The sequence below is a fragment of the Artibeus jamaicensis genome, unplaced genomic scaffold (genome assembly GCF_021234435.1).
Source record: "Artibeus jamaicensis isolate MK-2021 breed Jamaican fruit bat unplaced genomic scaffold, CSHL_Jam_final contig_519, whole genome shotgun sequence".
Lineage (NCBI taxonomy): Eukaryota > Metazoa > Chordata > Mammalia > Chiroptera > Phyllostomidae > Artibeus > Artibeus jamaicensis.
In genome coordinates, this window is record NW_026521871.1 from 21,919,659 (window position 1) to 21,940,572 (window position 20,914).

The 20,914-nt window shown below is 43.9% G+C and overlaps 1 protein-coding gene across 1 annotated transcript in view; it reads right to left on the reverse strand.

Moving 5' to 3' along the window:
* Nucleotides 1–3,113: 3,113 nt before the first annotated feature.
* ATP1B3 (ATPase Na+/K+ transporting subunit beta 3) overlaps nucleotides 3,114–20,914 on the reverse strand; it is a 45,405-nt gene continuing 27,604 nt past the window's right edge. The window contains exons 3-7 of the mRNA XM_037139385.2: nucleotides 20,757–20,864; nucleotides 15,064–15,248; nucleotides 12,802–12,855; nucleotides 6,493–6,576; nucleotides 3,114–3,779 (exon numbers count right to left, since the gene is read on the reverse strand). Coding sequence (XP_036995280.2) covers nucleotides 3,606–3,779; nucleotides 6,493–6,576; nucleotides 12,802–12,855; nucleotides 15,064–15,248; nucleotides 20,757–20,864 — 605 coding nt within the window. The 3' untranslated portion in view covers nucleotides 3,114–3,605. The remainder of the gene's footprint in view (nucleotides 3,780–6,492; nucleotides 6,577–12,801; nucleotides 12,856–15,063; nucleotides 15,249–20,756; nucleotides 20,865–20,914) is intronic.

A 20,914-nucleotide genomic window follows, 5' to 3' on the forward strand; every position in this document is an offset into this window, starting at 1 on the left:
CGAAATGCCAATCAACACAAAGTCATGCAGTATAGAGCTTTATTGGGGTTTAGGCACCCGGGCGAGGTTCTCCGGTCCGATCCGAAAAGTGGAGCCAAAGAGGTCGCACCTAAGCAGGGAATGTGGGGGGGGGTATTTTTGTTGGCTCTCTTCGTGGGAGCTGGGGATTGGTCCCCTTTGAACAAAGCGGCAATATATCATTCTCCTGCTTGGGCTCAGGTTGCTAGGAGGATATCCGTTTTGGCAAAGCCCGCCCTTTCAGCGCCCTGGTTTGACATCAGCCATCTTTTCTGGGTTGTCGTTCAGCCGCCATTTTGTCCTGCCCCGCCCATCCTGACGTTTCCAGTTGGTGCTTTTAGCCTTTAATTCCCATGGCTGGGCCCTGGTTTGCGTGGTCTGTCTCACTGCTCGCTCCTTCATTTGGTTTACCTGCGTGCGAATGTGTGACCGTGGTCAGCCAGCCGCCTTGCTCCCCCACCGGGTCCACTTGTTGCCACCCCACACCTGGGGTCTGCCAACTGCCGCCCGCGCTCCTGGGGTCGGTCTGGCCGAGTTTTCCTGCACGACCCCACTCCGCCAGCTGCTGACTCCATCCCTTACCTGCCTGTCTGAATGGTTCGTTGTTGTCAGACTTCCATACAGTTCCATTTTCTGTGTTTTGGTTGCGTTTTTGTTACTAAATCCTTGTTGTCTTTAAGCTTGGTCGTGCGGGGAGGCAGTGTTTCCACCTACACCTCCATCTTGGCCGAAGTAGAACTAAGCTTTTAAGCATCAAACCGTAAAGCAGGATTTGGAGCCCACTCTACCTCCCTCTGCCCCCGAACGAACAGCCGTGAGCAGACCCCCTGGGAATTTCCCTTCCAGCAGACTCTACACAGAACCTGGGAAGTCCTCCCCCAGGCTGCACCTTCAGGGACAGGTCATTCTATTTGGGTTTTGCAAAGAAGGAAACCCAGCCTTTCTCATCTCAACACACGGAGAAAACCACCGAGAAGGGACAACAGAGCCTGAGTCGCAGGACGAACTGCGCACATTCTGTAACACAGGGGGCTGAAGGCCTGCTGGTCCCCAGTGGGACAGACTGTTGCACTGCAACTCATCACCTACCAGCCATCAGTGACCAAAACGAAAGGGAGTTCACTGTAGAAAAGAATTCCAAGTAGAACATGGCTTAGATGGGAGTCTATGGAAACTAACACGCAATTTTCCTTGAGCGGGAAATGTGACATCCTTGTTGAATGTAAAGTACCAGCTAGTCGACTGAGTTGATTCCCCACCCACCGATCGCACCAGTGCCAGGCTCATCCCCAAGGAGGCAGAGCTGCCTGTACTTTGTTTGGTCCCTTGTTTGTCAAACTGCAGTTCATGACCAGGCAGCACCGAGGAGGTTGTTGGACACGCAGAATTTCTCCCAGGGAATCAGAGCTGCATGTGAGACGCCCAGTGAGGCTTTGAGGAAAACCTGAGACGTGGCAGGAAAGGACACAAACTGTAACAGGCAGGAAAAGTCGGACTGGTCAACTAAGGTCTGACGGAAGGCAGCCGGAGCTGTGCCCAAACCCCCATCACCAAGGCAGGAATGACCTGGTGACCTGCCTGTGTTCCCATTTTTCTAAAACCCACTCTGGATATCTCAATTCTTGTTTCGTGGTCTGAGAACAAGCTTGCTTTCATCTAAGCTCATTAAAAAAACCCTGTCCGTCTGATACCTCGAAACACACAACAGAAGTCTAATCATGTATTTAATAATAAGAACTTCACCTAAGCCCAAGCTGACAGTCTGACCCGTTCCCACCGGGCCCACTGAGGCGCTGTCCTGGCCGAGCCACCACAGCCCTCTGGAGCCACAGCATTTTCCACCCTTGCTTGTCTCTGGAGACAGGACGGAGGGGAAAATCCAAGCCCAGAGAAGGCCTGCCCTTAGTAACAACTCCAAGAATCGTTTACTTTAGTCGCAAAGACTTCTACAGTGGAAATCTGTCATCACCAAGACCTCGGTGAGAGCAATGACCAGATCTCCAGGAGGGGACGAGTGTCCACCACCAAAGTGTGGGCAATGCTGCAGGGACGCGAGGCCATTTAGCTGGCCGAGGCCCCCAGAGCACTCGAGGCTCTCCGGCCAGCCATTCCTGAGCCAGCTGGGGCGGGTGGGTCCCACTCCTCCAAACCTGCACCAAAACGAAGAAAACCTCAAAAACACCAGCTTTTCCTTTTTAAGGAGTAAATAAAAAATAAGCTTAAAAATAAAAAACCTGGAGAGCGTACAGTAAGCACACTTTTTTCGAGAGGAAACACCTCACATTACAACGAAGAAGTGTAACGAACTCCCGAGGAGGAGGAAGTATCTCGTGACGCTTATCAAAGAATGTTTGGGTGGGAGCTTGCCATGTTTTCTATTTCACAATTTATATTTATTAGAATCTACACTCTGCCAAATAGAAGCAGTAACGTATTTCACAAACTACCGTACAATTCAAATCTTAGGAATTTAACTGCATTAAGAACTTCGGTGCACATTCACACTGGATAACCGATACAGTGCTGTTTCCTTGATGTTTCACCTATGGCTGGGCTGCCAAACTCATTTTCAGTGGGGGGGCCACATCAGCCTTGCAGCTGCCTTCAAAGGGCTGAATGTAATTTCAACTCCTTAACGGTTAAGGAGTAATTACACTTGTACAGCCCTAAAATTGTTTTGGCCCTTTGAAGGCAACCAGGAGGCTGATGTGGCCCCCAGTGAAACGAAGCTTGACACCCCTGATCTATGGTTTGAAATACCTGTTTAAAAAAGATTTTTATTTATTTTTAGAGAGAGGGGAAGGAAGGAAGACAGGAAGAGAAACATCAATCATCAATGTGTGGTTGCCTCTCACACATCCCCAGTTGGGGACCTGGCCTGCAACCCAGGCATGTGCCCTGAGTGGGAATCGAACCAGCAATCTTTTGGTTTGCAGGCTGGCATTCAATCCACTGAGCCACACCAGCCAGGGCTGAAATACTTTTTATAAGTGACAGTCCAAGCACCAATAATCCATTCAGTACCTTATATTTTTTCTTACATGTTATAAAGCAAAAAGTTTGTGTTCTTAAAATAATTACACAAAACCCAAGACAACTTTTCAAATCCACTTTTATTTTCTTTTCCTCTTCATACCCAGAACTTCTCCACACACATTTTTTTGCAGCTGTAAAGTCACTTTGTGTTGGTCAGGTTCCATTTCACCCCTAAAACTTTGCTGGCATCAAAATATGACAGTTAACCAGTGTTAAATCTATAAAATATTTACATGGCACAGCACATGAAGCTTTAGACACTTGGCAATTAAACCACATAAAAACAGGACAAGACCCCGTGTTCAGAATCAGGTGTTCACAGGCCCCGTCGGGCGACTGTGCAACGGTCCCCAAAGGCAGCAGAGGCAACAGGCAGTTACTTCAGAGGGACAGCGACCACTATGATCTGGAAGCACATTACGGTGTCACCCAGCGTCATGTACCACCCCACCTCTCTCTCAGGTGGCCTCGTAATTCTAGAATGTCAGGTCCAGCTGATAGAAAATGAAGACAGACAACACAACATTTACTCTGTGGACGCGTTCTAACTCCTACTGTGCATGCATTATGACTTTGAACGTAACTCGTCCTAAAAACTTGTCACGGTCGTCGTGATTTTTCAGGTTGGGTGAGTCAACAATCTTGCACTCGACTGTTGCTTCCTTTGGGGTACTGCTAGCACCGAGGCTGAGCTGGACAGCAACTAACGGCTGTAGATAGCCCTCCTGGCAAAGAAAGAGGAAAAGATATTAACCATTCAAAGTAACTTCATCTACATTTCATCAATAGTTGGCTTACTTCGTAAAATATGAAAACAAAACGTTAATCTACTAGGTAGATCTATTACTCTCCATTCTCTACCTTTCTTACTTGAAACTGGATGTTCGTTTATTTTCACCAATGCGGGTATGGCTATGAGTTTTCCTCCAAGCGCTGCTTTAACTGTATCCTGTGGGTTGTGACTATGCTGTGCTTCAGTATCAGTACTTTCCAGGTGTTCTACAATCCTGGCTTGAATTCCCCCTTTCACTCAAAGTTGCTTAATAAAAGGTTTCAACTCCCTTCCTCTTTGGAAATTTGTTTTAATAATTATTGCATTGTGATCAAAGTATCAGTTACAATATATTTCCACTTTATGAAAATTTAGAATGTATTTTAAAACATATTTATTTATTTTTAGAGTGAGGGAAATGAAAGGGGAAAGCAAGAGAAGCATCAATGTGTGAGACAAACATCCATCCGTTGCCCCTCGTGTGCCCCCAGCCAGGGAATGGGGCCTGCAAACCAGGCACGTGCCCTGACAGGAATCGAACTGGCGATCTTTTGTTTTGCAGGACAGTGCTCAAGCAACTGAGCCATGCCGGTAAGGGCTAGAATGGTTGTGTTTTTTTTAAATGATAAATGTTTGTGACTGTTCCAGGTGTGCTTGAGGGCATGTACTGTACTATTATGTTTGATAAATATGCATAAGCTCTACCTCACCCAATGATGTTACTTAGGTCTCCCCTCTGCACCCCCTGCGTACGGCTGCCGCACTGTCAGTGTGATTTCTAAATGCAGTTGTTCACTAGAAGGATCTAGGGGCTCACTCAGGGCTGGGACAGGCCAAGTACAAGGCGGACCTGGAACACCTTGCGGTGCCAGAAAGGAAGGAAGTGCTCAAAGACTCATGGGGGGAGGGGCATGTCGGAAGGGCAGAGAAGCCACCCGAATGTCTCCCACCAGCCAAGTCTGGGACAACTTTAGCACCACAGTAAATGATTATAACCCCTTGAATAAAATAAGAATCCATGAAAATATACTGATACACATAAATAATAAGTGGTAGAGAAGAAAAAGTTCTCCCTTAGAGAACTTTCTGCCATTCTTGCCAACTAGTGAACGGAAAAAGGAGAAATGTGACTAGAAAACACTCGGGAACAGTTCTACTATTGATCGATACATTCGAGAGTCAACAGGTGCTAAGGCTACGGGAGAGACAGAACTTTATAGACTCTCATAGAGTATTCTCCCGAGATGGTAATTTATGTCAAAGGGGGAAAAGAGTGACTTTACAGGAACCTGGCTGACACGCCCTTAACTGAGTGGTCACAGTCACCATCACCATCAGTGGGACGCAGTCAGCACCACGCCCCCCCGACCCTCTGTTCTGAGAAGGACACAACACTCCTTCTGAGGCACATCTTCAAAATGTGCCACCTGCATTTATTCACGAAAACATCAAACAAATCCCAGCCACCCGGAAAGGCCTGTGCTCTTTCTTCTAAGGGTATCACGGCACGAAACAGACAGAGGCACTGTTCTGGTCACAGGTGGCTGAAGATGTCAATAGCGTGACGGCCTAGGGTCAGAAAATACTTTTCCTTTACTCGTACAGAACGCCAGTGGGACAACAGGTGAATCTCAGTAAGAGACAGTACAATAATCCTCTCTTCATGTTCAATTCCTCTCCTGACTGTATTAAAGTTACATAAGGTAATGTTCTTATTTTTAGGGAAAAACACTTAAGCATTTAGTATAGAGGCACTGAATTTATAACTTAGTCCCAAATGGTTCAGGAGGAAAAAAAAAATATATATATATATATATATATGGAGACTGTTAAATGAGATAAAGTATTAACATTTGGGATATCTGGGTAAAGGGTCTATGTAAAATTTTTTCTACTACTCTAGTTAGTTTAAGTTTGGCATTATTTATTTATTTTTTTAAAGATTTTATTTATTTATCTTTAGAGGGGAAAGGAAGGAGAGAGGGAGAGAAACATCAATGTATGGTTGCCTTTCGTGTGTCCCCTGCTGGGAACTGGCCTGCAGGGAACCTGCCTGCAACCCTGGCATGTGCCCTGACTGGGAATCAAACCGTGATTGTCTGGTTCGCAGGCCCGCGCTCAATCCACTGAGCTACACCAGCCAGGGCTATAAGTTTGGCATTATTTTAAAATAAAAAGTTTTATAAGTAAATTATCTCTGGGTAATGAGCTTTATTTTTTGACTACATCTCTATCTTCTCGAAACAATCACATCCTAAATAATGACAGAGATGATAATGGTATTTCCTGCCTGGACTTTGCGGTTTGAATGGTCACTCTGGAACCTCAATTCGTCATCATGTGTGTTTAAAAACCAGAACACAGCAATCGTGGTTTGATTCCCAGTCAGGGCACATGCCTGGGTTGCAGGCTGGTCCCCTGCAGGCCAGTTCCCAGCAGGGGCCGCATGAAAGGCAACCATACATTGATGTTTCTCTTCCTCTCTCCTTCCCTTACCCTCTAAAGATAAATAAATAAAAATAAAAATAAACAAAAACAAAAAACCCCAGAACACACGATGCACAAGTTACACAAGACACGTCTCCAGACCCCAGACAAGTGGCACTTTAATGCAGATGAGCGCATCCCCTAGAGTCCCAATCATGGAAGAACTTCTAAATACTTACGTGCAGTTTCTTCCCATAATATGGAAAATATTTTAAGTCTAGATTTCCTGGGGCAGGATAAAGTGATAGAGTTGTGTTTTCACCCTAGAGTTGAAAGCCAAAACAAAACAAAACAAAACTTTTTAGGTCACACACACACACACAAAATTTAAAAAGGTATTTTTATATTACAGAGTATCAATTATGAACAATATGGGGAAACCACAAGGCCGCTCCAACTGCACTAATTACAGGTGTGTTTTGAGAAGAGACTTGCTCATCTTGATTTAAACCTCTTGAAACAAATTCTCCTCACTCTTCTTACATTTCCTGAGACATACAGGCTTCTCCACGACGGTACCCTCTAACTTACAGCCAGACCGGCTCATGAACTGTCTGTAAAATCTTACTTGTCTTCCAACGACCATGTGCCAGTTCTTTGGCTACCTGGCAGCAGAAACAGAGACTTCCAGCCAACAGGGAGGCGTAGGCACATATACTTTGCCTCCTCGCAAAACCACAAATTTAGAAACGGAAAATAACCAGAACTGTTAGAAAACTGAACTGTGTGGAAGTCTGGCAACCAAGGAGTTAAAGAAACATCCCTTCAGACTGGTGGGAGGGGTGGAGATGGCAGCCTGGCCGTGGTAGCCGTAGTGGAGGTGACGAGTAGCAAGGCGAGTAGCAAGGCGGTGGCTGGAGGACCAGGCAGGTGAGGTGGCGGCTGGTGGTACCACACGTCCACACAGATAAACTGGGAGGAAGAGGTGGGGAGCGAGACAGACGGCGCAACCCAGGGTTAGAATACGGGGAAATAAAGCCTCAAAACGATGGCTGTAAAAACCTGTGGGGGTTGCAGCAGCAGGAGCAACTCCCAGCCTCACAGGAGAGTCCTTTGGAGAGACCCACAGGGTCCTGGAATGTATACAAAACCACCCACCTGGGAATCAGCACGAGAAGGGCCCAATTTGCTTGCTGGTAGCAGAGGAAGTGACTGAAAGCCAGCCAACAGCTGAGCAAGAGCACTGTTCCCTCTGATACCCCCCCAACAGATAGAACCACAACGAAACCATGTGAGTTGCCCCTCCGTGGTGAATGCCCAAGGCCCCACCTCTCACTATGTAACAGATGCGTGGAGACAAAGAAATATGGTCCAAATGGGGGGGAAAAAACATCCCCCCCCTAAAAAAACCCACAGATCAAAGCTCAAAAAAACAGAACTAGGCAATGAAGAGATAGCCAACCTATCCGATGCAGACTTCAACACACTGGTAAACAGGATGCTCAAAGAAATGGTTGAGTATGGTCGCAAATAGAGGAAGAAGTGAAGGCTGTGCAAAGTGAAATCAAGAAAAATATATAGGCCCTGGCTGGTGTGGCTCAGTGGATTGAGTGCCAGCCTGTGAACCAAAGGGTTACAGATTTAATTCTTAGTCAGGGCACATGACTGGGCTGTGGGCCAGGACCCCAGTAGGGGGCATTCAAAAGGCAACCACAGATTGATGTCTCTCTCCCTGTCTTTCTCCTTCCCTTCTCCTGTCTAAAAGAACTAGAAATAAGATATTAAAGAAATAAAAATAAAAATATAGAGGGAACCAACAGTGAAGGGAAGGAAACTGGGACTCAAATCAATGATTTGGAGAAGGAAGAAATAAATATTCAACCAAAACAGAATAAAGAAATAAGAATTAAAAAAATGAGGACAGGCTTAGGAACCTCCAAGACAACTTTAAATGTTCCAACATCCAAATCATAGGTGTGCCAAAAGGAAAAAAGGAAGAGCAAGAAATTGAAAGCTTACTTGAAAAAACAACAAAGGAAAACTTCCCCAATTTGGCAAAGGAAATAGACTTCCAGGAAGTCCAGGAAGCTCAGAGTCCTTCTAAAGAAGTTGGACTCAAGGATGCACACACCAAGGGCATATCATAATTAAATTACCCAAGATTAAAGAGGAGAGAATCTTAAAAGCAGCAAGAGAAAAGGAGAAAGTTATCTACAAAGGAGTTTCCATCAGACAATCAGCTGATTTCTCAAAAGAAACCTCGTAGGCAAGAAGGGGCTGGAAAGAAGTATTCCAAGTCATGAAATCCAAAGACCTACATCCAAGATTGCTCCAGCAAAGCTTTCATTTACAATGGAAGGGCAGACAGATAAAGTGCTTCCCAGATAAGGTCAAGTTCAAGAAATTCATCATTATTAAGCCCTTATTACATGAAATATTAAAGAGACTTACCTAAGAAAAAGAAGATGATCAAAAACAAGAACAGTAAAATGACAACAAACTCACAACTATTAACAACTGAACAACGATGACAACAACAAAATCAACCTAAAAACCAAAATAAACTAAGGAAACAACTAGAACAGGAACAGAATCACAGAAATGGAGATCACAGAGAGGGTTATCAGCAGGGAGTGGGAGAAGGGAGAGTGAGGGAAAAGTTACAGGGAATAAGAAGCAGAACTGGTAGATACAAAATATACAGGGGGGAGGTAAGAATAGTATGGGGAATGGAGAAGCCAATGAACTTACGTGTATGACCCATGGACATGATCCAAGCCAGGAGAATGCAGGTGGGAGGGGGTGCAGTGTGGAAGGTAATAAAGGGGAGAAAGAAATGGGACAACTATAATAGCATAATCAATAAAATATACTTAAAAAAAAAAAAGAAAGGAAGAAAGAAACACATCAGTGGAATTAGCACCAATGTGCCCCAATAAATAAAATACTGTTTCCAGGCTGGAAAGCAATGGTGGCCACCACATAGTGGGGCCGCAGGCCCAAGTTTCAGGGAAGTAACGGCCACAACTGCTGTGACCAGAGTGGGGAGTGTGGTGACACGGACGAAAACTATTAGGGAAAATTTAAAGCACTCCAGGCAAAAAACCATTCTTAATCAATTTAAATACCACAGTTCGTTTAAATGTTTTTGAACACATGTAAATCATAAGTATTACGAGTCTACTGAAATTATATGCCACATCTTTATAAAACCAGACAAACATGATAAATACACAAATCTAATCACCATCTATAATCCAACTCATTCCTGCTATTTGTTAGCTATTTCTAATATTCTTAATAGGCAATTTATAAAAACTCTCTTATAACATTCCAAGTAGGTTTAATTTTATTGATTGTAATTTTAACACATACTAGATAACATATAGACCGTTATTAAAATCAGTGGCAAGTTTACTAAGTAAATAAAACATTACTCAATGCCTGAGTTCCTGAACTGAATGTACTAACTTCTGTTTCTGAAAGCACACCACAGCTTATTTCGCCAACAGTCACGCAGCACGTGGACGTGGGGTGGCAGGGACGCCAGGACGGAGGACAGAGAGGGGAGACCACAGCAAGCGCCAGTGCTTACAACCAGCCCACTGCCACGGGGGCAGCGCAGAGGGTAATGGGGCTGAGAGAATGACAGGCCACGTACATCAAAGATTCCAACATTCCACCCTAGCACTGTACTTACTTAAAAAAAACAAAAAACATTTTATATCAGAGAAAAATAACGGCTTTAATATGAGTGCTTTTCTGCACTGCTTTTGTATAAATTACTTTTCCTTAATATGACTTAAATTCACAGAAACAAGAGATGTTCCCCCAAATGTTAAGGGCTTCCTTTGGGTTAGTTTATTTCAGTGTGAATTTCCATCCAGATATCACACTTCACTGGTATCTACCCCATTCACGGAGGCCTGACTACCCACAGGAGGGCAGAATCAGTTATGGGGGCGAGCTGAGGCTCTAGGGAACGTCCCCAGGCTCAAGGTTACCCAGGTGCGACAGACTCTTACCTGTTCTCTTGGTTTCTACCTGAACCCCAACGTTGGCAGGCTTTTACTTAAACTTGTATTTTATACCTTCTGTGAAAACAAGCACTTGAAAACTGTGAAATACTGAAACGTGTGTCTGTCACAGTTTCCTAGGTACATGCAACGGGACCGCACTGGGAACTACACAAAAGTTTAGTTTGTGTAGTTTCCTGAAACTACACAAACAAAACTTAACAAAAGTTTATTAAACGCCACCAAGGTCTACTGGAAACAAAAGAGTTTTAAGATTAATGTATTTTGTTTCTTTTGTACAATCACCACCCATAAACTATTTAAGAACACACACCAAATGTTCTAAGCAGTGATCATTTCTGGGCATTTTTTCCTTTTGCATTTTTCTAAATTTCCTCAAATGAACGTGATCAGCTTTTGTAAGAAAACGAAACACTGAAACAACAAATGACACGGACGGACGTGTTAAAGTAAAGGCCACCCGTTCAGCGCAGGCCCCACGGCCAGCGCCCGGGCAGGGAATGCTCCCATCTATCTGCTCTAACACCGGGGGACCCCACTGGGTCACTGCTCTGTGACTAGCCTGGGAGTAAAATGCAGTTTTACAAGCCCTTCTTCTAATTCTGTGTGCTTTTCCTAAAAAACAAAAACATGCCCAAACTGAACGGACCCCATCTGTTGTGATTAGTTTATATACTTTACACACAACAAAAACAATCTGAAATCTGAGTAATCAGACCATGATTTTTCATTAACATTTCCCCCCAATTATTCTAAACAGAAAGGATACAGAGTAAGTAAACAAGGAGAAAAATCCATTTAAAACCCTAAGGGATGAGTTGCATGGAGGTATTTTATACTGGCCAAAGGTTTATAAAACTGAAACCTTAGGGAAGGGCTGTTTTCAGCTTTTGTCCCCATGGCATGTGTTTTCCCTTCTGGGTGGTGCTGGCTCTCGAGACCCACCCTCCAAGCTTATTGATGTAGTTTGCTCATGCGCAACAGCAGAAGCTCTGGCACCCAGGTGCACTGTCGTGAAATTAGCACTTGTGCGTGGCTGAAGCCTAGCACCCAAGCTTCAGGAACTTTCTACTGGGAAGACACATAAGCAAGGGGGTTCCTAGGGAGTTACACAACACTGCTTCTAAATGCAGCTTAGAGCTGGAATGTTTTCCTTTGTCTCAAGAGATAACAGTATATGGTCACTAGGTTTTTTAAAGGATTTGTTTATCAAGAAAGGCTTGGTTTCAATATAGCAAATGGTTTTAAGTGAGATTCTGGCTTCTTATTCAAGTTTCCTGCTGAGCTAAATATGGCACAAAGAGATAAAGTGGCCTGCCTATGGTCACATATGTGCACCTTAACCCAGGTGAGGAGCTGCAAACTTCCTGATGCTGTGCTGTACTACTCACAAGGGAGTAAGTGCGCTGATACGATGCTCTAAAGCTGGATTCACAGAGCGTGGGCCCCAGGCCAGCAGCATCACCATCACCTGGACACTCCAAGGTAAAAGTGCAAATTCTGACCTTCACCCCAGGCCAACGGAGTCAGAAACTTCAGGAACAGGAATCAGAAAGCTCTCCAAGTGATTCTGATGCATGATTGAATTGGGGAACCACTGAGCAAGTGTCTGCCCAAACAAGAAATCCATTCATGGCTAAAACAAAGTACTGTTTTTCTTCTTCCACAAACAACATCAGAAGTGATTTCAGTGTAACCTTTCAACTGAAATACTTCGGATGTACAACTGAGGTTGGAATGTTAATATTTTGCACAACGATAGAATGAAATGTAGGGCTTCATAGTTTCTCCTCAGAGCTGTTACCCATGGCTGACACATTCGTCTTAGCTGCACTTGCAGCCTGGAGAGAAACTAAAGAAACTGAGATGACAGCTGCGCGGCACACTCGAAATGAAGCAAAACAACGCTTCCACCTCGAGGAAAACCTACCGTGTTTCATTAAATCCCAGACTGCACTGATATGTACTACTTTACGTACTATTAAGACAAAGAAAAACTTGTAAGACATCATTAATTGTAGGCTGACTACAACTTCAGTGCAATTAAGCCAAAGAAAAAAAGAGAATCTTAGAAAATGAAATATGATATGTGGAGCTATAAAGACAATGTGTGTGAAATCAAGTGCATGTGGTAAACAAGTCTTTTTAAATTATCATGAGCAAAGAGAGAAGGGCTACCCACAAAGTTTGGTGAAATTTCATTCCTCTAAGAATGTCACTACACAGCAGGGGTCCCCAACCCTGGGGCGGTGGAGCAGTGCTGGTCGGCGGCCTGTTAGGAACGAGCGAGCTTACTGCCTGAGCTCCACTCTCCGCCCCCAACCCCACACTGTGGAAAACTGTCTTCCACGACACTGATCCTGGTGCCGAAGAGGCTGGGGACCACTGCTGCAGAGGACTTTAAAAATGTGCCACGGAAGGACAAAATAAATGACTAATATTCCTCAGACTTTTAAAGTATTAAGGCACATTAAAGCATTAACAAAAGCTGGGTTATTTTTAAATACTAACCTTAGAAACAGAACACTCTATCCTTGGTCTTCCTTGAGGCTTTAATCCAATTATCTAAGGAAAAAAATACTGATTGATTGAAACATCACAAATGTATACATCAGACCTTTCGTTGTTGGGGACCACGAGGGAAAGGGCTGAGAAGCACAGTAACTCTGTATATTAAAACCCTGTTACCAGGGCCTTTTAAGCTAATTATTTTAGGGAATTAGAATGGACTTTTCAATACAATAATCTTACCAACTATCTTATTACTGTACTGGGTCAATCCAGGAAATAAGTCAGTTACCAAAGAATCAACCATAGCACAGTATTGCACTTGGTACCCTTAAACAGAAACCTTTTTTAATTCCATTACTTATATACCAAATAATTAAGACAAACAATTACTGCAGAACTGCAGAGGCATAATATAATTAATTAACTGTTCTTCATTGAAAATGTTAGGTCATGCCCTGGCCAGGTAACTCCATTGAATAAGCATTGTCCCAATACACCAAGACTGTGGGTTCAATCCCTGGTCAGGGCACGTACAAGAAGCAACCAATGAGTTAGTGTAAGTAAGTGGAAAAACAAATAAATGGTTTTCTCTCTAAAATTTTAAGAAGAAGAATCCCATTTTAAGACTCTCACAGCACCACTGAGTTCTACAGAATGAGCCTACTTTCACGTTTGTAGCTGACATAAGTCTTGCCTGAATGACAACATATTTATCCACCTATTTTGTGAGATTTTTGGAATTTTGAATTTATATGCATTTTACAGGTGAATGCCTGTAACTGTAAATATTTCTCACAAAAGACAGGTATCAGAGTAACCTAGATGACAATATAAGCAGCAATAACTATCCTTGCCCTCGTAATGATTTTGGAGCAAACCAGAGCTGGTGTGCATATCTCACTACTAATCCCTGTGCGTCTGATGTTGTCTTCCTGTCACGCTCTGCAAAGGCCGCCCTTATGGGCAACTATAATCTCAGACCCACATCGTTCGAAGAGGACATATTAAAAGAAAATAAACTCAGAAGGTTGGTCCTGCAGGAGAAGAAATGGAAATTTCTCTTGGCTTTATATGAGGAGTAGGTTTTCCAGCAATCTAATTGTCCTGAAGACACTCCTAGGAGGCTGGGATTATAAAAGGCATTCCTATTAAAGGGGAAAATTTAATTCATTTTACAAGCTAGATTTTCCAGTTTCACATTACTTTTAGCTTGCTTTGTTAATCTTAATTCTTAGTAAAGTCTTGCTGAAAAAGCCCTCAGTAATTTACTGGTGCCTACTCTGTGTCAGACAGTGTTTTGCAACGATTTCTAGAGGGCTGTGGGACAGACAGGATATGGTCCTTGTCCATTGGGGGAAGGGAAGGACGGAGGGGCTGGAGGGGTGGCAGTATGGGCATTTTAGGGTCTGGCTGGCCCTCTCTACAGGGAACTCCTTATTCAGCAGTGCCAACTGCAGATGACTGAAGCTACATTCCTACTGGGGATGGTAGCCATTTGCTTATGGGATGATGACTTTAGTGACATCTGAACTCATGATCTCCACCTGTTTAAGAAACTGCCCTTACCCTGAGTAAATGCCCAGGGATGCCTGTATCAGAACGCAGCTCTGCAGTGCAACGTTCAGAGAGCTGCAATGCACGGGTAGGGACCAGTTCACTTTAGAAGGGCAGCAGCTTCCTTTGCACCAGGAAGGCAAGTTATTATCACTTACATGGGGTGACAACATCAGCCTCTGAATCTAATGGCTATCCAATTCAGGCAGGTCTGCTGTACAATGTAGCCAGATGCTGCTAACGGGCTATAACTGAGCTCACTGGAGTGCAACTTTATTTGTATTTCTACTACTTAGTTATATATACATATACTATTAAAATATGCTTTCCTATTAAACATAAGTCAAAATTTCATATACTCCCCATGGGAGTCTGAATCACTTTACCACACAGGACTCAAAGATGAGCACTGCACATTCACAAAACCATGCCTTGGGCGTGACCTGTCCCTCGAGGCATTAATCTACGCCTAAATGTGTGTCGCTGCCTCCAAAAGGGAAACATGGAAGATGTTTGTACTCCCTAAACCATGACTAATCTGTGAACCAATCTTGTGTGTTTCCTGTGTGAATTTTTCCAGAGGTCAATCAATACCACTGTTAGCCTGCTACACAAGCTGCCCTAAATGAGGTAACATTTTAAAAATACTTGCCAGCTTAACAGAAGATCTTAGGAAAAAGCAGAAACAACAGCAAAACATGTACATACTCTGTTCATTTTCACAAGAACACAAGGTTGTCCACTGGAGTAGCCAAAGTCAGGGTCATTAACCCCACTGCATTCTTCAAGTAAGGTAACAGGAAACTGACATGCTTTATAAACCGGACCGTTCTGTTCACGGAGTGCTCCGCCGGTACAGTCCATGAGATTGTTCTGTGCTTCTGCAGCATATGCTAGAAAGGAAACACATATGTGTGCACAGATCAGCTGAAAAGAGATCTTAAACACAACCAGAAATACATCTTCCTTTGGGCAACATTCTTCAAAGACAAAAACAGTAATGCTCATTATTAGATAATTTTAGGGAAAGAACGTTAAGTCTGTTCCTTTAACTGTGAAGAATTACCTAGTGCTCTAAAGTCATCCATTTCCACAATGATACAAGCTGGATTACAGATTTCTTTTCTTGCCATCAGGTGGTCCAAGCCAGCCATGGTGTCATCTGAATGCCTTCTATGCTCCTGGCCCAAGACATGATGGCGAGGACATAAAAAGGCGCTGCTGCTGCCCTCCTGCACTTACAGTGTGCGGGGAAGACAGATGTTACACAGAACATCATAACGGAAGGGTCTGAAGATACACAATGCTATGCAGTCTATACTATGGGGACCTGAAACAGTGCTAAGAGGAAGGGGAGGAAAGAAGAGGGAGAACTACAAATGCTTGCCCGATGCTTGCCCTGCATTGGTACAGCGTTAGGCAGACACAGTAAAACACTGAGCAAACTGACACGGCCCCTGCTCTCACTGAGCTCCTGCACTGGAAGGGACTCACTACTAAGCAGCAATCTCCTCCTTGTGTGAACACCAGAGAGTTCACAGTGTACCAGCATCTTAAAGAGAACTAATGATGTGGCCTAAATGAACTGGGGGACCAAAGTCTTTGTCCTGAAGGACCCCACGAAGTTCCAGCAAAGTCATAGGGAGGCCTTTCTGGCCCACCCTTTAAAACTGCAACCTTCCCAGCTTTCCCTAACCCCCTTCACTACCGTGTTCTCCTCCACAACACGGATTCCCCTTTGATGCGCCATGGGGCAGGAAGAGCCACGAGGAGATTTTTCTTGTGTGTACTGATGGAACCCAGAAGAGTGCTTGACACAGAGAAGGCACTCAAAACAAGTATTTGTTGAATAAACACAACTCAGCTAGGAAGGAGTAGGGCAAGGAACTGTTTTCATTACAAACCTTTCTTTACTATTTGATTTTTAAACCATGGACCCTATTTCACAACAAATAAATGTATCTTTAACTATGAAGGGAAAGAGACTTAGGAGGGCAGCTAACAAGATGTGGGATCAAAAGAGGATTGTGATTTAAAATGGGAAAGAATTGAGGGTTCCTGCGTGCTGATGGATCCAATAAAAAGGCCTCACACACCTAGGAAAAGACTGCAAACAGTACAGTGTTTCCTGAGACAGGAGCAGGGCGGGGGCCACAGCCTGGCTGGTAGCGCAGTCTCCCTCCTCAGGGCAGGAAGTGTGCCACAGACAAAATGGGCATGAGACTGTCAGCTAGCTGTACCAGCAGTGGGGAAATGGGGGTAATTCCCATCCGAGTTTCAATTTTCTCTTGAAGTGGAAACAAAGGTAATAGCCACACGCCACTCAGTGACGGGGGTCTACTGTGAGAAATGCATCCTTAGGTGAGCTCCTCCTTGTGCGAACACCAGAGTTCACTTACACCACCTGGGTGGCACAGCCTATGACTCTGTGGGAGAGGAAAAGGCATTTTTTCCTGTCCTTTTGGATTTTTGGCTGAGACATCCCCATAAATAAAAGATTAACAGGAGAAAAACAAGAATTTAATAACATGTGTACCTCCTGTATACATGGGAGAAACCGAGGAAAACAGGGTAACTTGCCAAAATGGCCCAAAGCTGCCACCTTAAATACCATCTGCAGCTGAAGACAAAGGAAGGCATTGGGGTTGGGGGTGTCGGTTATGGGAGGCCACCTGGAAAAGCACAGCAAACAAGGATAAGATTGCTAAGCAGGTTTGCATGCTGTCTTCTGCATTGATAAAGAGCTTCCAGCGAGAAGGTCCATCCCCTTACATATGGAGACTGTCCTGGCAAATGTAAAGGTCTTTTAGCAAGGGTAACTTCTAGTTGGTTTTCAGAGCTGCTCCCAAGGCTGCTGTGTCTTCAAATTCACCAACCTAAAATGATCCCTAGATCCCTAAAATGTCACAGGTATTTTGGGGTGACACATTCTATACAACATGCTGCTGTACTGAATACTGTTGGCAATTGTGACACAATGGTATTGGTGTAATGTGTTGTGCCACAGCCTTATGATGGGTTGGTACTGTTGCTAAGTAACAGGAATTTTCCAGCTCCGCTATAATCTCATGGGACCACTGTGGTAAATACAGTCATGAACTGAATTATCAGTACATGGTACATGACCATGCATGAACAAAGTGGGTTCTAAAGGAAGAGGTAGGGAAGTAGAGGTTTGAGTAGAGTTTGGAAATAATTATCCAGAGCAACTCCACAGTTGTGCCAGGTAATGGAGCAGGTTGAGGGAGAGGATCAAGTAGTCCAATGCTAATTAGTCCTTTGAAAATCTTTCTTCAGCAGCACCTGGCTGCTCAGGGGCAGGTTCTAAGGAAGAGCTTCATCCAGGAATTTTATGGCTCCATCCAATGCAATGTATGACAAATACAGAGAGGCAAGTGATTTTAGAGTACTGGCAAGAGTAAGAAAGAAATCAAAAACCAAGGAATTTTTTTTGGTTTTTTCCCCCTTTTTAAAATATATTTTATTGATTATGCTCTTACAGTTGTCCCATTTTCCCCTTCACTTCCCTCTACCCTGCATACACCCCCACCATTCCCCCTTTTAGTTTATGTCTATGTGTCACAAGTTCTTTAGATTCTATTATTTCCCATACTAGTCTTGCCTTCCCCACTGTCTATTTTCTACCTACCTTCTATGCTACTTATTCTCTGTACCTTGTCCCCCTTCTCCTCCTCCCACTCCCCTGTTGCTAACCCTCCATGAGATCTTCATTTCTATGGTTCTGCTCCTGATCTAGCTGTCCTCTTAGTCTGCTTTTGTTTTAGGTGTGGTTCTTAATAACTGTGAGTTTGATGTCCTTTCACTGTTTTGATTTTTATCTTCTTTTTCTTAGATAAGTCCCTTTAACATTTCATATAATAAGAGCTTGATGATGATGAACTCCTTGAATCTGACCTTATCTGAGAAGCACTTTATCTGCCCTTCCATTCTAAATGAAAGCTTTGCTGGATAGAGCAATCTTGAATGTAGGTCTTTGGATTTCATGACTTGGAATACTTCTTTCCAGCCCCTTCTTGTCTGTAAGGTCTCTTTTGAGAAATCAGCTGACAGTCTGATGGGAACTCCTTTGTAGGTGACTGACCCTTATCTCTTGCTGCTTCTAGGATTCTCTCCTTCATTTTTATCTTGGCTAATATAATGATGATGTGCCTTGTTGTGTTTCTTCTTGGGTCCAACTTCTTTGGGACTCTCTGAGCTTCCTGGATTTCCTGGAAGTCTATTTCCTTTGCCAGATTGGGGAAGTTCTCCTTTACTATTTGGTCAAATAAGTTTTCCACTTGTGGCTATTCCTCTCCCCCTTCTTTTTTTTTTTTTTTTTTAAAGATTTTATTTATTTATCTGTAGAGGGGAAGGGAAGGAGAGAGGGAGAGAAACATCAATGTATGGTTGCCTTTCATGGGTCCCCTGCTGGGAATTGGCCTGCAGGGAACTAGTCTGCAACCCAGGCATGTGCCCTGACTGGGAATCGAACCGCGATTGTCTGGTTCGCAAGCCCATGCTCAATCCACTGAGCTACACCAGCCAGGGCTCCTCTCCCCCTTCTGATACCCCTATAATTCGGATGTTGGAACGTTTAAAGATGTCCTGAAGGTTCCTAAGCCTCTCCTCATTTTTTTGAATTCTTGTTTCTTCATTCTTTTTTGTTTGGTCATTTTTTCTTCCTTTTGGTCCACTCCATTGATTTGAGTCCCAGTTTCCTTTCCATCACTATTGGTTGCCTGTGCATTTCCATTAGTTTAGCCTTCATTTGTTCCTCTAATTTGTGACTAAAATCAACCAGTTCTGTGAGCATCCTGATCACCAGTGTTTTGAGCTGTGCATCTAATAGGTTGGCTATCTCTTGGTGGTTTAGAAATATTGGCTCTGGGGCTTTGAGCTGTTGTTGAGCCATGTTTTGGTCTGTTCACCTGTTAGGTACGAGGGGCAGAGCCTTAGGTGTTCACCATGGCAGGGAGACCCAGTTGCTTGGTTGTGACGCTGTATGTGGGGACGGGGTCAGAGAGGGGCAATGGAGTTTGTTCTGCTCTCTCTCGGATTTCGATCCCCTCTGCTGCTTCTCGAAAGCAAATTGGGCCCTTCTGGTTCTGGTCCCCGGGTGTGTGGGCTTGTGCTCCCTTCAGGACCCTGTGGGTCTCTCCAACAAACTCTCTGTGAGCCTGGGAGCATCTCCCGGCACCTCGACCACGTAAGTTTTTCCAATTGGTGCTTTTAGGCTTTAATTCCCATTGCTGGGGCCCTAGCCTACGTGGTCTGTTTCACTGCTCGCTCCTTCGCCTGGTTTATCTGAGTGTAAATGTGTGACTACAGTCAGCCAGCCACCTGGCGCCCTCACTGGGTCCACCCGTTGCCACCTCATACCTGGGATCTGACAACCGCTGCCCCTGGGTTGGTCTGGCCAATCTTTCCGGCCCGACCCCACTCCGCCGCTGACTCCACCCATTGTGTCGGACTTCTATACAGTTCAATTTTCTGTGTTTTGGCTGAGTTTTTGTCACTAAAACTTTGTTGTCTTTAAACTTGGTTGTGCGAGGAGGCACAATGTTTCCACCTACGCCTTCATCTTGGCCATGGAATTTCTGGTCCAAAAACCATGGAATTTTGACAAGAAGGAAGCTTGGGTGTGAGGGGCAAGGATAAAAGGGCCAGTAAATTCAATCTAAATGAGGCAGAAGACAAGTGATGGAAAGTTAAACAAGCAAACTACAAGGACAGAACGTTCTGGCAGGAAAGCCTTAACCTGGGGTTTTGGCAGTGGAGTCCCACATGCTCTAAGGAACGGCTGTGGGGGGGTGTGTGGCTAAGGAAAAGGCAAGATGATCAAGAACCAAGAGGCCAGGGCACCTGATGATTATTCATGTTAATACCATGGGGTTAAGCCGAGTAAAATGCAAGAAAAAACTGGGCCAGAGTGGCTACTAGAAAGCTTTACAACTGGTAACCCCAAAACTGATAGAGATTTTTAAAATGAAATCTCTGTCCCCCACACAAGCACAATACTGAATGCAAAAGATCCAAGCACTCAGAGGCATTATTTTATATGATATAGTTTTACTTCATTCCTCACACACTTTCCATTTTAATGCAGATATACATATTATGCCTTAATGAACTTACTCATGTACTTCTTACAGAATTAAAAAACTCAAAGCAAGTGCCCATAGGCTTACACACCCTTGTTCCATAAGTGAGAATATCACAACTAATCACGAAACCTACTTGTAAGTCCTCTTAGTTGATCATGTCTGATAGGAAAAAAAAAAAAAAACAAACCAAACAAACAGATAAAACAACTCTTAGAATGACGTTCCCAACGTAATAATTTGGTACTAGTTTCCATAATAACTGAAATCTTTTATCTTACTCTAAGAAAGGACACTTACGCTTTAGAAATTTCTTAAGGTCTTCAATGTACCCTTTATAGGTCTCTGGATCAGACACAGTGAACGAAAACTCCAACGCCGACGCTGGTTTTGGAAAAACCATAAGTCCTATAATGAGATAAAGGAGAAAGGGGGAAATTAACTGTAGTAAATTCCCT